The following is a 16987-nucleotide window of genomic DNA, read 5'->3' as shown; positions in this document are numbered from 1 at the left end:
CAAACCTGCCCTAGGTTTCGACTGCATAGTATATGAAATTCTGAAAAATTTACCTCTTGAAACACAAAGAACACTGCCTTCCCTATATGTACAATGTCATATTGTACACTAGCTAGGTTTCTACGTCATGGAAAGAGGCTATTGTAGTTCCTATTTTAAAACAAGGCAAAGGGCCCATTCTCAATCACAAGTTACAAGCCCATTGCATTAACAAGCTGCCTGTGCAAACTTTTAAGGCTGGTGCACACCGGCGACTAGCAGCGGTCGCGCGGTCATTTGCAACTGGCGACCAAAAAGTGACTGATGTTCACAGCGACAGAGGCTGCATGCGAGCGACCAAAAGTCGCAATAGCGGAGAGTCACGTCCGGATCTCGTTATCAGTGAGAACTCTGGAGACCGGCACCGGTCAATTGATCGCCGCCAGCTGAGTGAGCGGAGCAAACCGAGAGCGCCGCATTTCTTGTTTTTATCCGTTCTCGCCAGCACAATGAAAAAACAAACAACGAAAATTGAGCATCGCTGATTGGTTCCAGCAGCTTTGTGACCGCAGTCGCGCGACTGGAAAATCGGTCAGGCAGCGACTAGCCAAAGCAGTCGCTTTGCGACCGTTTGTGACCGTTTGCGACTGTTTGCGACCAGTCGCAAATGGTGACGCGACCGCTGCTAGTCGCCGGTATGCACCAGCCTTTAGAAAAGATGATAAACCGCCGGCTTATTTACTTTCTTGAAACCAACAAAATACTTGACCTGTGCCAGTGTGTATTCCGAGAGGGTCAATGCACATCGGTCCACTTAATATGAATTGAGACAGAAATATGTGAAGTGTTTCTTCATAAACAATTCCTTCTCTCAGTATTCCTTGACGTGGCCTACGATACGACTTGGCGCTTTTGAATACTGAGAGACCTTTCACATTTAGGTGTACTGGGCAGATTTAGGTGTACTGGGCATTTAGGTGTACTGGGACCATCGTCAAAAATTACTTGTCCGGTCGCACTTTCCATGTGCGAGTGGGAAACGTGTTATCACGAGTGTTTGTCCAAGAAACTAGAGTACCACAAGGTGTTGCCCTCAGCTGCACACTCTTCTTGAGAAAAATAAGTTTCCTTCGTGTGTGCATCCCACGCACCATGTTCTACTCTGTCTATGTGGATGATATTCAGCTGTGGCTCAAATCCTGTAATCTTGCAATCTGCAAATGCCAAGTTCAACTTGGTTTGAACAAGGTGGCCAAGCAGGCAGAACGAAAAAGGGTCAGCATAAACCCACAAAAAAGTACATGAATCCTGTTGTGTAGAAACAGAAGTCTGCACCCTGATCCTGACATTGATTTACGTGGTCAGAGGCTACCTGTCAAAATGGAGCACAAATTTCTAGGCATAATAATAAATGCAAAACTTACTTTCGTGTCACACATTAAACACCTAAAGGAAAAGTGCATGAAAATGAATGTTTAATGGTGTTGTCATGCACTGCATGGGATAGTGACAAAGGTTGTCTTATAAATTTGTACAAAGGCCTCATACGCACACACCTGGATTGTGGGGCTGTAGTAGTATATCAGTCAGCAACACCAACCACTTTAAAAATGCTTGATCTTGTCCACCATCTAGGAATTCGTTTTCAACGGACGCCTTCAGGACGAGCCTTGTAGAAAGCCTTTGCGGGAATTGTAATGAATGGTTACTCCATCTGCAGAGAGCCTACATATCCTCAGTATATTTTTTGAAAGCCGATGCCAGCAGGGAACGTCCCATAAACAGCGTTATAAATGATCGGATGAGTTTTCATCTCTTTAACATCTGTTCAGCACTGAGAAAGCCCTACTCAACCCGTGTACGAAGTCTAGCAGAGGAAATGGGGATCCCACTCTTTGAGCACCATGTGATGGATCCTGTTGTACAGCCTCTGCCGTGGCAGTGGCAGCTGATAGACTGCAATGTTTCCTTCAAACTGCTAACTCCTAATGAGTTGGTGCTTAGCCGTGTCTGTGAAATGAGAGACAGAAAGAAGCGTCTTCTTTTTCCTCTCTTCTTCATCTTCTAATAAAGAGCCACTTATATAGCGAGACACATTTTCTTGCTATGCTCGCCCACTCCCGCATAGTATGTGCCGCCAGTTTCTGGCCGTAGGCTGCAGGGCAACGTTCGCCACACGCCATATTGCGACCGTGCCGCTGAGGAACAAGCCATGGTGCTTTGGTGCTGTGGCGCCATCTACTTTTGCTTAGAAAACTAACTGTGGAAAAGCGTATATAAGATCGCAACGTCGATGTTGGCGCTTGTGATTGAGACCCCCCCCCCCCCCCCTTTTTGTTTTTGCGACGATGTATTTTTTTTTCTTTTGCCCCCCCCAAAAATGCTGACAAATTATTCAGCGCAATTCCCCCCACCCCCCATTGCAGAAATCTCCTGGATTCAGAACCCATGAACTTGGCAGGTATGTAATCAACATATTGTGCTATGCTGGGTGACAGGGCACCGAGAGATTGACGGAAATGTGTTGGTGGATCAGCTGGTGGCATGTGCCCTTCAAAACACCTCTCCATAGCTATCCCTGCAATGTGCCTGAAACCGCTTCTTAAGAAAACACTCAGGGATTACTGGCAGTGGTTATGGGACCGTGAAACACAAAATCCACTGCATATTATAAAATCCTACTTGGAAAGCGACCATCAGTATCGAAGTCACGACTGACAGAAGTCACTCAGTAGATAAAGGATCAGACACACATACAACACGCATTCATACCTTCTGTCCCACGAAAGCTGAAAGCCGACCTATGTGTGACAGGTGTGGTGAACCACTTAACGTACTTCACGTTATCATACAATGTACAAAACTAGATATAAGAGACAAACACCTTTTACTGTGCTACCGACAACAGATGCCACTCTATCCATCGATGTTTGTGGGTCGGGAACCCCTCTTTAGTATCAGGCACTGTTTTCATTTTTAAAAGATGTGCATAGCTTTCACATTATTTACCCAGGAATCCTATTGAACGGCCTCTTAATAGAGGCTGCTCCTGCTGCGATAGTTGAACATAAAGGCAGCTTTTGCCTCGAGGTTCTTAGTTTCAAGGGCATCGAAGAGTCATCCGTGCTCATACTGGATGTCTCCAAAGTTTTATTTCTGACTTGCTATACATTGTATATACACGCATTTCACGTCGATCTCATGATTTTAATACATGCATTTCACGTTGATCTCATTATTTTATTACATGTATGATTTTACCCGGCTTAGGTACGAGGAATTTTAGACCACTATACAGTCACCTAATACAACCATTGTTCATATACAATATTATGTTCTGGCATTCTTTGGCCAATAAATGGCCCTTGCGCTAGTAAACTACATATGAGTGTGAAATGTAATGGGAAAGTGGTGTGTACTCATGCAGGGCGAGAAGACCTGCTGACTCACAACCCTGAGATCAGTGACTTGGAGAAGGACGACATGACCTTGCTCGCAGAGATCCTGGCCTCGTCTGAGTCGGTCTATCCAGCTGCTTTTGAAGCAGGAGCACCTGAGGATAGCTTTGCCCAGCAGTGGCAGACGGCCTTTGGCCATCAACCACCTAGTCCACAGAAGAGCCTCTCCTTCGGTGGCTCGCTACTCACCAAGCCTGAGCCCCTGGCCAACCCTCCAGCTGCAACAGCCACCACGCTGCAACCAGCCCCAGCCAGCAATGTCCCATCACAGTTTCTTCCCTCACAGCTGCTTGACCTTGAAGATGGCATTGGAACGCTTGAAAACAAGGGTAAACAATTCAGCACATCTCATGCTTATGAGAGAGGAAGCAGTGTTAAGCAAAGTTGTTTTTTTTGCACGTTTGCATAAATATTATGCAGATGTAATTGATCGGAATGTTATTGATTGGAATATTTAAAGATAGAGTGGAATTTTATCTGCTCTGCTGACTTCCGCAGTGTTTGTGAATATTTTTTTTACTTCCGTGTAGCTCACTATATTCTCTAATCTCGCTTTTACATTTTGCTCTTTTGTAGCTGCCGTATTCAACTTTTTGTTGCTAACTTCCTCACTTCTGTGCATAGGTTGGCGAACTCACTCATGAGTCAACTCGCTCGGACTCATTCAGACTCGGATCGAGTCGCGAGTCTGAGTGAGTCCGGGTTAAGTAACATTTTGGTGAATATAAGTCTGCGTGAGTTTGGTGGAAGAAAATTTTTGTGAGTTAGAGTTCGGGTGAGTTTAACTCACGAATATTTGGGTGAGTGTGAGTTTGAAATGAGTCCATAGCGCAAAATACTAGGGCTCCTACATCAGAGGTGAAAGGCGCTTCAGTGGTGAATTGAACCAGTCGCATACTACTCGCACCAGTCTATAGATACTCAGGGTATTCTTTATTTCTTCCCAATTCAATAATTAATTATTTTAAATACCTAATTTGTTTAATTATTCACTTAAAATCTTCAATAATATAAGCACTGCACTGTAGAGCACTTTCAGAAACCACTAACTGAGTTGTTTCCTGTATCATACGTCTCATGCTGTTATTTTTTCCGTGTTGTTGAGAAAGCCTACGAAAGTTGAAAAGAAGCCACATGACGGACCGCATGCCTACTGATAAAGTGCTGCTGCCAAGCATGCAACCAGCGAACGAGGTCACCTGCGGCTGCGATGAGGAAGTGACGGAGTGCGTCGAAGGTGGCCAACATGTGGGCGTCCGTCTTTGGTGTAAATGTAGGTTGCTGGCTGGGTGCTACCGTGGTGATAAAGCGCTCACGGCTGCGAGGAAAAAAGAAGAGCAGCTTGATTCTGATTCATGCAGATAGAGGAAAAGTGACAGAATGATGAAAAGCCGTGAAAAGAAGTTCGAATTAATGAAAGCTAAATATACGAAGGGCTCTCCATGCAGTTGCGCATGTGCATTGAGCAAACACACGAGGGGGGAGTTGAAAAACACTTACATTTATTCGCAAATCACAAACATCGCTTATTAATTGAAGTAATCAGTGATGTGCGTCTGCACACGTTTGTCTTACAGCGAGTCAATCAATATCGCACACAGCTTGCAATGCATTTCTACTTCGGCTTCAGCATTTTCCTGGCAAGAGGAGTTGCACGCGAAAATGTCCAGCGCCGACACTTTCTAAAGATGACGACAACAATGACTGCTGCGTGGTGGTGGTGGTACGTAGCAGAGCCTCCCGCTGTCCGCTACGCAGCCGCAGCATGGCCAGCACGTGACGAGAAAGGAGGAGCATCTAACGTGGAGAGAAGCAGACCAGTATTTCAGAGAAAACCAACACTCCTCGGCAGTTTTTTTTTTTCTCTTTCTACGTGCGCGTTGTTGAAAGGAGAAGGGTTACATGGCAGAGAAGGGAAAGAGGGAAGCGGGGCACCGGCGCATGAGAGACGCCTCCTCCCCTCAAGGCCCAGAGTTGTGCTCCCGCAATGGGCAAGGGCTGCAGAAGATAGTGCCTTTTTTCCTTTCCTTCTATCACACAATCATTCAACCCAGCTATGGCTTTCTTTTTTTTTCCCCTCTCTCTTTGCACGCTGCATTGGAAGGAGGAGGGTCTTTACGTGGCAGGGACGGAAAAAGGAGAAGCATGGCACGGGCGTGTTGCTGATCGGCATTTGAGAGAGAGCAAACATTCCACCACAGCCTTTTCAGATCGGCATTTGAGAGAGAGCAAGCATTCCACCACAGCTTTTTCCTTCCTTTTCATTTCCTTGCAGCGTTGAGGTGTTGCAGGTGCCGCGGCGGGATGTGGCGGGGTGTTGATAGTATTTTGGGAGCGCGGTATGTTCGAATTAACCATCGGAAGTGCTTGGGCGTTCGAATTACTGGGTGTTTTCGCCCATTGGAATACACATAGCTTCGACGGGACCTCATCATGAGTTCAAATTAACCGGAAGTTCGAATTAAGTGTGTTCGAAATATTGCAATTCGACTGTATAACATAAAGAGAATTGACCAGGCTGTTAAAAGCTGCAGAAGCCTAAAAGCTGCGAAGGCAAATTTGTGTATAGGCAAAATTTGGATGTATGCATTGAGGGACAATGAAGGCAATGTCATAATCAATATGGATAGGATAGTTAAGGCGGCAGAAGAGTTCCACAGAGAGCTGTGCAGAAGCCAAAACAACCAGGATGATATTGTAAGAAGCATCAATAGCCCAGAGAAATTTGGCATCCTACCAGTAATGACAGTGAAGTAAGGAAAGCCCTAGAAGGAATGCAAAGAGGGAAAGCTGCTGGTGAAGATAAAGTAACAACGGACCTTTTGAAAGATGACGGAGAAATTTTGAAAAACTGGCCACCTTATATACAAAGTGTCTTTTGACAAGAAGGGTAGCAGAATCTTGGAAGAACGTCAGCATCATCTTAGTCCATAAGAAAGTAGACATCAAGGACTTCAAAAATTACAGGCTGATTAGTTTACTGTCCATTCTCTACAAACTATTTACAAAAATAATGGCTAATAGAATTAAGGCAGCATTAGAGTTAAATCAACGAAAGGACCAAGAGGAGTTCGTACAGGCTGCTCCACAATAGACCATATTCATACTGTCAATCAGGTAATAGAGAAATGCGTGGAATACAACCAACCCCTGTACATAGCTTTCTTAGATTACGAGGAGGCGTTTGATTCATTCGAGATATCGGCAGTAATGCAGGCACTGCGGAATTGGGGCATGAACGAGCCCTAAATATACCGGAAGACATCTACAGTGGATGCTATATAACGTTGATCCCACTCCTGTGCCAAAGTGTGCCAGACTTACTGCGCCATCCTGACAATATCAATGGAAATTGCGCCATACTGCACCAAAGCTGGATTTGGGAGCGTCTATCACTGGCAATAGGCACGCCGGCGCATCAATACATGTGCACCTTGTTCTCCGGGCCACCGAAGCCACAATCACATACCTATTTTATTACGCTGAATAAACAGTGGTTGCGCGTGCGTCCTAAAATTTACAATACTGTGTTTGGTGCCGACGCAACTCTGTTGTGCAAGTCCGCTTAACGGCTAAAGGCGCTCTCCGCAAGAGCTTATGACGTCTAGTCCAATCAGTAGAGCGAAATTGTGGCGGGGATTCATCGGCGGACGTAGTCCGTTTCAGGATCGCTGCTGATGACTCGTTTGAACTGTTGCACGGCATGTAATAAAGGGATTTTCACTAATAACTGCATGCGTGCCACCAGAATGTATGTCACGTCTATTTCTGGACATCGCGATTTAATTTTTCATGCTTTGCGCCCACAGAAAAACATGTGAATGATGGGAACACGTTGACATTTCTAATACACTTTATCCATGGATCATTGTACAGAAGAGCTTTTTCATAATTCCTTCCACCAGCACATCTGTGTTTATAATCACTGGGGTGGTATAAGCCCCTAAAAGAATGTGCCCTTTCGAACTCGAGGTTGCTAGGGTTCGACTAGAAAATTCTCACGTGCTTTCTTTTTAAATACCATCACATTAATAAAAGCATGCCTCCTGGTCGGAGCAGATGCCATTCAGTTTTAAGATGTGCAGCTTTCAGTAGGGAGGTCATCGCTGGCGGCTCTATTGTCGGAAGGCTCACTGTGAAGCATCTGTGCTTCTGCACATCCGCCTCTCGCTTTCCAAGGCCAATAGCTGATGGTTAAAAAAAAAATGGACGTCACGGCATCGCATTCATTGCTTCGTTTTGAAGGGAGGGGAGCCTGCTTCGTCGCTTGAACAGTGCAGTAGCTGGCGCGCGCTGTCTAGAGGCATAATGAGACTGCTCGTAAATTTTCTGTGCTGCTAACCTCTACTTTGCATTTAGATAACTGGTAGCACGAAAACCTTTTCAGCAAATGGATTGATTATTATCTCTTTAGCCAGCATTCTCTTGAGTTACGCGATATCAAATCCAAAAGATACAATTTGTTAGTTTTACTTACGCTCCTAGCAATCAATGCAATACCAACAAATTGTGGTATTTTTATACCATTAATAAGGTTTGACGTCATCTGTAAGAAGCGCTAGCGGCGGGGTTGCGATTTCCAAGGTCCACGCACTTGCCCCACTCACAAAAGCTTGCTGAATGCGCTGTGTTTGATATCCGCGACTTGAGAGACTAGAGACCCCCGGGACATCTCTTGCATGCCAATGCACGTACAGTTGGAATCAGGCTTGTCTAGAGCGCCCAGCCGGCCGCTCCAGCTGGCATTTTCTTCAAAAATATGTAAAGTGAGACGGCGTAATAATACCAACCATGGTCATACTGCGTTTTAGGTTCTTAGGCTATAATGTAAGCATCAACGGAAGCTTGTAGCTAACATGAGATAGAAGCCGCAGTCAACAACAGTGTCGACAGGCATGTGCTCCGCTCCTCTAGACCAGTGTGATTCTATCTGTATAGCACAAACGGCACGAATAGACCTCCAAAATGGCGCAACGATGGCGTTGAGAGTACAAGGTAAAGGGGTACACCAGCTGTAAACAGCGCCTGGGCCAGTGATAAAGTTCATAACAACGCCCCCCTTGCGTTCCTAGCTCTTTCCTGCTCCTTGGACACTGGCGGCGCATTTGTCTTTGCTTGAGTTACAATTGATGTGAAGTCTGGCACGCAGGGTGATGTTATCGCATCCGCCCTCAGTGCAAAGGAGATAAGTTGGTTTCTTATCTCTGCTATAGCTGGGCTCGTGTGTGAAACACAATGTGGCGGGGGGATGTTATCAATTGGTACTTTACACAAAACATGACGGCCAGTGGTGTACACAGGGGGAGGAGGGCACATAGGGAACATGTTCCCACCCCTCCTCCTAATTTTTTTCGCCATGGCATATATAGTGCACAATGATGGTTTGCCTGCCCCCCCTTTAGATGAAGGTGTAATCCCCTCCCCGATTTGTTTTTATACTTCTGGCTACACCCCTGGTGACGGCAAAAACTAGTCGAGAATGACCATATAATTGTTATCCCATTATAAACAATATAGCCCTTACCTTTAAGTTGTCTTAGGCATATGCATAAGGTACCCTGTTTGCACTGCTTGCTAGAGGACACAGGAGGGGGTTTTTGGAGTATAGACAGAATACCCTTGCCACATAAAATATCACTGCAAAATAAAAATGAAATTTGTTAATCTGTGTAGTTTCAGCACAGAGATAAGTGCTAGAGGAGGTTGGCTTTCTGAGATTAGCTGAATGACGTCATGTTATGCTTAGCAGTCTAACTGGTCGTAAAGAAAAAGAGCCTTTCTTTATTCTTGAAGTCATCTTAGAGAAAGAAGTTGGGACTGTGTGAGTCTCTAGCATTGTACGTCACAGCGTTTTTCTACTATATCTGCTGATAACCACATAGGTATACATATATATGTTGTTATTTCATGAAGTACAATTTTATTCAGCCAGTATTCCATCTATTTGCTACGAAAATGATCTCTGAACAAGGTTTTTTAGAATGCTCAATCCCATGATGCTATTATTCTTGAATCAACTGTAATAGGGAGTGCTTCTAAGAGGACTGGCTCCATAAAATTTGCAGTGTATCTAAATATTTCTAGCTCTTCAGAAAAGCCTCAATATAATTTTTCATGTCCTTAAATGTAAATGCAACTTGCTTTTCCTCCAGGATTTGAAGTTAGCTTCTCCTGATTGCTCACAAAATGGAAAATTTTGCTGCTCCAGATTGCTCACTAAATGGAAAATTTTGCTGCTCCAAAGTGCTCCAAAATGAAAATTTCGCTGTTTGAAAAATCGCTCCAAATCAGAAGACCTTGGTTTCTCTTCTTGATTTCAACTATGGGGTTAAGGATATCATAGTTGAAATTAAGAATAAATGAACATGGGCCGGACACATAGCTCGTAGGCAAGATGACCGCTGGTCATTAAGGGTAACTGACTGGATTCCCAGAGAAGGCAAACGGGTTAGGGGGGAGACAGAAAGTTAGGTGGGCAGTTGAGATTAGGAAGTTTGTGGGTATAAAATCGCAGCAGAAAACACGACCGGCTCGATTGGCAAATTATGGGAGAGGCCTTTGTCCTGCAGTGGACGTAGTCAAGCTGATGATGATGATGAAAGCGTCTGCTTCATGCAAACCAGTCCTGACGAGCTGTCTTTGTTCATGCACTTCTCGGACACCTTGTAACCCTCGTGTTCTGGAGAGCAACGTTGCATTGTTTTAATCTGTGTAAGCAGTTGACACGCCATTCTCGAATCAGCAAAGAGCGGATATGGTTCTGGCCTTAGGTGCATCACATGGACACTGAAGGCTGACAGTTAGGCTGTTTCAACACTGGTATCCAGATATGTGGCGAAGCTCAATTACCATTGTGCGTACATATGAAATGCTGAAAGAGAATGGGACATTAACCACAAAAAGGCACAAATATTGTTTTGGGCTAGAAAGTGTTGAGTGATAACCTGTCGGATATCCAACAAGTTTTTTGCTGACCCCAAGCAAGTGTCCCTAGTGTGGGTGGTGAAGCTGGTGTCTCGAAATTTTCAGTGTGGAGAGTACGAAAGAAAAGACAACTTCATCACTGCTACTTGCCGCTGCACGAAGCATTGGAACCTCACGACTTTCTAAATCGCACAGACTTTGCAAACGGGATTTTAATTAAAACAGAAAAGGACCCAGGATTTGTTAACAAGGGACTTTAGACTGACTGAGCTAACTTCTTGCACAATGCTCAAGTGAACATCCACAATGCTCATTATTGGAGCAGCAAGAACCCTCATTGGGTCTGGCAGGCACGTCTCCAATATTAATAGTCTTTTAATGTGCGGTGTGCCATTTACGGTGGTACTATAATCAGACCTGTCTTCAACAGCACTTTTACAGGCAAATAATATGTCAATGGTATCTAAAAGAGACAACTTCAAGGTTCTTTGTGCGAAATTACACTGGCTAGGATTGAGGATGTCTGGTATCAGCATAATGGAGCTGTTGCGCACGGCAGCAGCAATGTGTGCTGCTGCCGTGCTAGATGGCTAGATGAAATTTTCTGCAGCAGTGGATGGGGCGGCCCAGGCCCGTTACGTGGCCAGCAAGGTCTCCAGATTTAAACTCTTTAGCATACCTGCCAAGTCTCCCGGATTTTGATCGTTTTTTCCGTTTATACGGTTGTCATGAAAATATCCCGGAAATTGATATTGCTTTGTGTGTTCTGGCTACATTTATGAATTCATTTTTATTAGCGAGTTTTTGTCTAAAAGTTCTCGTGCAACACATGGCATGCGTGACCTAACCGAGCATCCAGTCTGTTCTGTCCAAAGTTGTCCTTTTTCATTTAAGAATGTACGCAAATCTGGCCGCAGGCACGTACACCCAATAATATTACGGCATAATGACAGGTTTTTCTACTCATTAGCAGCAACCTTGAGGGCACTTGGTGTCACAAGTTTGACATCCTATTCAGCATTTTCGTTCCGCAACTACGCGTTTTATTCAAGAAAACTGCGTGAAACTTATACAAATTCAATAATTACAAGCTTGTATTGTTAAAATGGCAATTCCAATCACCTAAATTCAGACAATTATATATTTTGCTATATATATATATATATATACGTTTAAAAGGTATGACCCACTTAAAGCACGCTAGCATAGCCTGGGACCCGGAAACAAATTCTGCCTGGCATGCTCAAACACAGAACCGTGCCGCCTGATTGGCCTGTGGTAATTATAACTATTACATCTGGGAATTATTGAGTATGTACACGTAGAAAAACCAAGAGGTTGGAAATTATTTCCAAAATTTCTTTTTGGTATGGGTAAAATAGGCAGCAAAACCTACCTTTTAACCCCTCACTGCAAAAACAAGGGAAGTTATTTGTAGAGCAAATGTCTTTAAGGTATGAGGCCAACTGACGTAAAAAAAAAAAGCAATAATCACTAGAAACTATTAATCTGCAATTATAAAACATCTTTTTAGGCACATGTGAGCGTTTTAAAGCAAGTCCTACTTTTTGTAAATTTTTATAATTAAAAATTTTATTAAAAGTACACCTTGCACAAATACTCCTACTCACGTTCTGCTCGCTAAAAGATTTTAGTTTTTTCTAGGCCCATATAAATAGCTTTGGCCTGTGCAAGGAACCATAATAAATGATATCTATTGAAGAGTAAAAATAGAGTGATTAAATACCAAAAACATATGCACTAGTAATAGGAAAACCTTTGTATAACAGGCAGCCATAATAAATCTTGTGGCACGATTTTGCTCAGTGAGGTTCATTGCACGTCTACTAAAGTAATAAAGAGGTGTGCCATTTTTATTCAAAAACGTTTATTAGCAAAATAGTTAAGACTGTTCATGTACGGAAAAATACCAGAAATACAAGTTTCGAGAAAATCAACAAAGAATATTTGAAACAAGTACAGTGCTTACATAAGATACTCAGGAGGGCTAAAATTCTGCATATTTGTAGCCAGTTCCATTGTGGACCTTACTACTGTGGGCCTTTTCACTAGTGGCATTTGTAAATTTTTTTTTCAAGCTTGCTTTGCAGCATCAGTGACATGATGGGGGCTCTTTCACGCTACGGTGCTGATCGTTTGTTTGTGAGGCACGCTTTTTCATTGTATAAGCCAGGATCGATACCAATTTGCTTAATAACATCAAATGTGCTTCTGTTACCATTATTGAAAATATCACACCCCCGAAAACTGCCGCAATGATGTCGTCTGCTCGTTCCAGCCACTGATGATCATAGTGCGCGCCATATGGCGCCATCTCTTAAGCATCAAACATACTTATTGCATGGAGATTCAATCCAATGTGTTGGACACAGATTGCCCAACATAGCAAATTTGATTATTTACAGGGTCAAATACATGGCCTTGTGAATGAACAACACATGTACCACTTTACGTGTTCACCTAGTGAGAAGTTTATGACTTTTATGATTAAAAACTATGTGTTGACAATGCTTTTTCAGCATTATGACATGTTTGCACTTCATATGATTGCTAAATATCCAACAAAATACTACATATTAAGTTAATCTGATTCACACAAAACTGGCACTTTCAGTTTCGGTTTCGTAGGTGATGGGTGGTCTAACATTTTTGTTGTATCTTTGGAAAAAAACTGCATAGACAGAAGCTTTATGCAGCAAAATTATTGGCAATAAATTGCACATTTAACATAACCTGAAACCGAATAATGACATTTTGAAAAAATGCGCTTTTTCCACTTGGCCTCCTACTTTAAGAACTCGTTTTTCAGGCACACTATAACCCACTAGAATAAGCGACTGCCGCAAACTGTGCAGGGCGGCCCGAATCATCGTTTAGAGAATTATACTGCGAGATATATGACGGCTGAGTGAGTTGTTCTTGTCTGCTTTGAAATCAAGGGAATGAGCACTGGAAAGAAATTTATTGTATGTCACTCTTAATGATAATTATATGTGTGGTTTTCCCTCTCAAACGCATGATATGATTATGATAAATACTGCAGTGGAGGGCCCCGAAAATTTTGGCTATGTACTTTAACGTGCACTGCCATCGCTCAGTACATGGGTCTTTAAGCATGTCACCCTTGGCTACTGCAATAAAGCATAATATTTTTGTGGCCAGGAAGGCATAAGTGTCAAACAACACGTTTAGCTAACACTACCAAGGGAACAAACGTGTGTGCGCTGAGGAGACCATACCGCGCTGGCTGGAGCCTGATGGGACAGCAAGCATAGAAAAGGTGCCAACGTAGCACGACGGGAGTGGGAAAGTTTGACAACTAATTCTATTCTAGTAACATTGGGAAACCCTACCCTCGTGTGTACGGCCACTGTAAGCCATTATAAGACAGCAACGCCATTGTTTGCACTTGCGATTGGGACCCCCCACCTTACCACTTGTTTTTCATGATGTCTTTTTTTTATGTAAAATGATGAATATCCTCTTTTTCACACATGTACCTTCTTGCAGCGCATTCAGAAGGCTCGGCCACATGATCTGTCACAAATCAGCAGAAGAAATGACAAAAAACTTATTCTTTCTTTGAGAAAACCTATTTTTCTTTAAGAAAACATCACTGAAGTGTGTCGGAGGACTTGCTGTGCATTCTTTGTTTGCGCGTGTTTACTGAATATTTCCGGCAACTCCAGAACGGCATGCTCAGGATCTTCTGGCTCTGCCTTTCATTTGGTCGACTTGCTTGAAGAAGCAGAGTTTTGGGCTGTTGATTATTTTCGTAGTTTCTTCCCTGGGGGCACAAAGTACGGCAAGTATCCTTGATATACCGTTGGCACCGCACCAGGAGTTTGCATCTGTTGACATAGTCACTCATAAGAAAATGCTTGCTGCAAATGACGGTGGAGGGGAACTTGTCATTAATCATGCGATATTCCCGGGAAATGTTTTTCAGCCACTTTGCCCATAGTCGCTCATTAGCAGGGAATTGGTTAAATGCCACGCTGGCAGTCTTTTCAGCCTGCGACTTTCAAAATGACACACAGCAGCGCACTGTGCATCTGCACACGCTGCACCAGCACATGAAGCACACATGAAAGTCACTTTGTAAAAGCAGGCAGGCAAGAACGTGAAGAAACACGCCTGGGAAACTCATTGCGATGCGTAAATTAAAGTGCAGTGCGTACGGCAGGAAGTTACTTGCACAAATGACTTGACTGGTCGGTGATCCCAGGCTTCATGAGTAAGCAATGCTAAAGTGACCTATAAACTAGCTAAGGCCTGTCTACTCTTTGGTGAGGTTATCGCAGTATGACGGGTGCTGAGGACATGTTCTCAGAAGTGTACATTGCTGTGCGTACTTATTAGTGTACATACCGCATGTTCCGAATCTATGCATTCATTCGTGCTGTCTCCACTTTCCCGAAAATGCCAACAAAACAGCTCCGACATAGTGTATAAACGCTCGGAGAGGATGACATGAAGATGCCTTAGATAGTCAATAGGCTGTTGACTTGACACAAGATCGAAAGAAGACCCACAAACATAAGGCTAGTATTCAGATAATACAAAGTTTAGTGCCGGGAATCGTAAGCAGCATAGGTACCCACGCTCTTGCATTCCTTTGCACCCCCAGCCGCACCTATGGGGAATACGAAAAACGGGAGCAGCTTTTCAGCCCGGGCATTAAAACACTATATGCACACTTACAGCGCTGATGTGTTCAGCCACAATAATGTGGCTGGTAATCTCATCATTAGGGCGACTGAATTTATGATGGTTCCGAGAAAGCACTCAAGAACCACACAATTATGTGGTTTATCATCCCAAAACCACTGCATGATTATGAAGGACGTCGTAGTGGAAGGTTTTGGGAATTTCAACCATCTGGGGTTTTTGAACAGGCACGTAAATGATGAATCTATGCATACAAGCTCCAAGCATTTTTGAATTCAGTGAATATAAGGTGTTTGAGCCTTAAAAAGTGAGACTTTTTCTCAATGCATGAGTGCAGAGAAAGCCACACTGTCCCTACATGCACCTCAACTACTCTCACCGTTTCCTATGTGTGGAAGAAGTAATTAGCATGAGAAAGTGGCCAGCCACAGCTTATTTACAATGGAATGAGTATGCGGGGAAACACGTTTTTGCGAGTTGGCTCGTGATGCGCTCACGGGGAGCTCACTGTCGTCACTGTATAAAAACAGCTCCATAGTGCTTGCGGTGGCTGCTTAGGCTGTAAAAGGAAGGAGCGAGCGTGAGCCTTGAGACTGGCTGTGCGGCAGGCGACCTCGTTCACTGGTGGCATGCTTGAAAGCATGCACACTCGTGGTCCATCACCTGACTTCTTTTCCAATTTCGCAGGCATTCTTTAGAACGCGGGGAAAAAAATTGGCACGAAATGTATGGTAGAGGAAATAATTCAGTTTGTGGTTCCTGAAAGTGCTCTACAGCTCAGTGCTCATATTTGGCTTTTCAGCCAATAATTAAAAAAGTGGGATAATTAATAATAATTGGTGTAGGGGTAAATGAAAAGTAGCGAGTATCTATACGCTAGAATGAGTAGCATGTTCTGATTCAATTCACCTATGAAGTGCTTTTCATTTTCAAAGTCTTGGCTCAGGTTATGTGGAACAACCTGCATATTTCTTAAGTGATTCGGAGTGAGTTCCACTTTGTTTTGCTGATCTAAGGTCCTGTCTACACATTCTCAACATTACTATCAGCCTTACCTGGCTTCACGTTTATACTTATGTCTACTCACAAGTATTCCAAAACAGTGTCATTCATACACCGTTTGAATATTTACTGATCAGAGACCTGAATCACATAGGGGTGTGCCTTGACCTCCCTCACTAACTCTTCCAGGGAAGTTCTTAATAAATATATTTCATGTTGTCATCGCTTCAAAGAAAAATGACCTTACTGGTTTTCAAGCACTTAGAACTCTTATTCGAAGATACTATTCGCGACTCCAGCAGTTCAGGCCGCACCTAGCGGCAATATAGGGAAGCTGCGTACTGAGGTCCAAACAGTCCAAGTGCCAGTTGTATACAATAGGAGCACGGCAGGATGGTGCCGCCCGTGAACAAAATAAAGAATGGCCAAGCAGATTTCTTCTTTCCAGGTGAGGCACTAGTGTTTACTTGTTAACTCGAATCTATTATATGACCATTGTTTCCAGTGACTACATGTCGCTGTGGTGCCCGAAGTATGTAAACCAGTTTCGCAGAGACGGGGTGTGTCATGTGGATTACACACACAACGCGACCACTTCAAAAACGCCGCTCGCGCTTGCGGGACTGCTGGTGCCGACTGAAATAAGATTCTCTGCGTCCACAACCCACTCCCCTTCTACAAATCAGCATCAACGGCAAACACACTGCACAAAACTCAATATTTGTGTTAACGACAGCGGATGCGGTGACCTCCATGAATCCGCCATGCTGCTACTCCACAGCGCCCTCTCATGTTCATTTGAGTTGCGAATGTCACCGATGCCGAAAAGAGCACCGATTATGTGAGATATTGAGGTTAACGAACATTGACACTATGGACGAAGAAGCTAATTCTAGGCTAAATGGCTTGTGAGTCGACTCACTCACACTGAT

The 16987-nt window shown here is 43.7% G+C and overlaps 1 protein-coding gene across 10 annotated transcripts in view; it reads left to right on the top strand.

The window, feature by feature from the left end:
• Window positions 1-16987, top strand: part of ICA69 (islet cell autoantigen 1-like protein) — a 117425-nt gene that overhangs the window by 74324 nt on the left and 26114 nt on the right. For all 10 annotated transcript variants that reach the window (XR_005110334.2, XR_012888109.1, XM_037426613.2 and 7 more), the window contains one exon: window positions 3407-3766. Coding sequence is in view for 8 of the 10 variants with exons in the window: in XM_037426613.2 (XP_037282510.2) it covers window positions 3407-3766 (360 nt within the window). In the remaining 2 variants the exon portion in view is untranslated. The remainder of the gene's footprint in view (window positions 1-3406; window positions 3767-16987) is intronic.

Source organism: Rhipicephalus microplus, chromosome X (genome assembly GCF_043290135.1).
Source record: "Rhipicephalus microplus isolate Deutch F79 chromosome X, USDA_Rmic, whole genome shotgun sequence".
NCBI classification, from domain to species: domain Eukaryota; kingdom Metazoa; phylum Arthropoda; class Arachnida; order Ixodida; family Ixodidae; genus Rhipicephalus; species Rhipicephalus microplus.
Note: the sequence above shows the minus strand (reverse complement) of the source record. Positions and strands in the feature narration are given on the sequence as shown.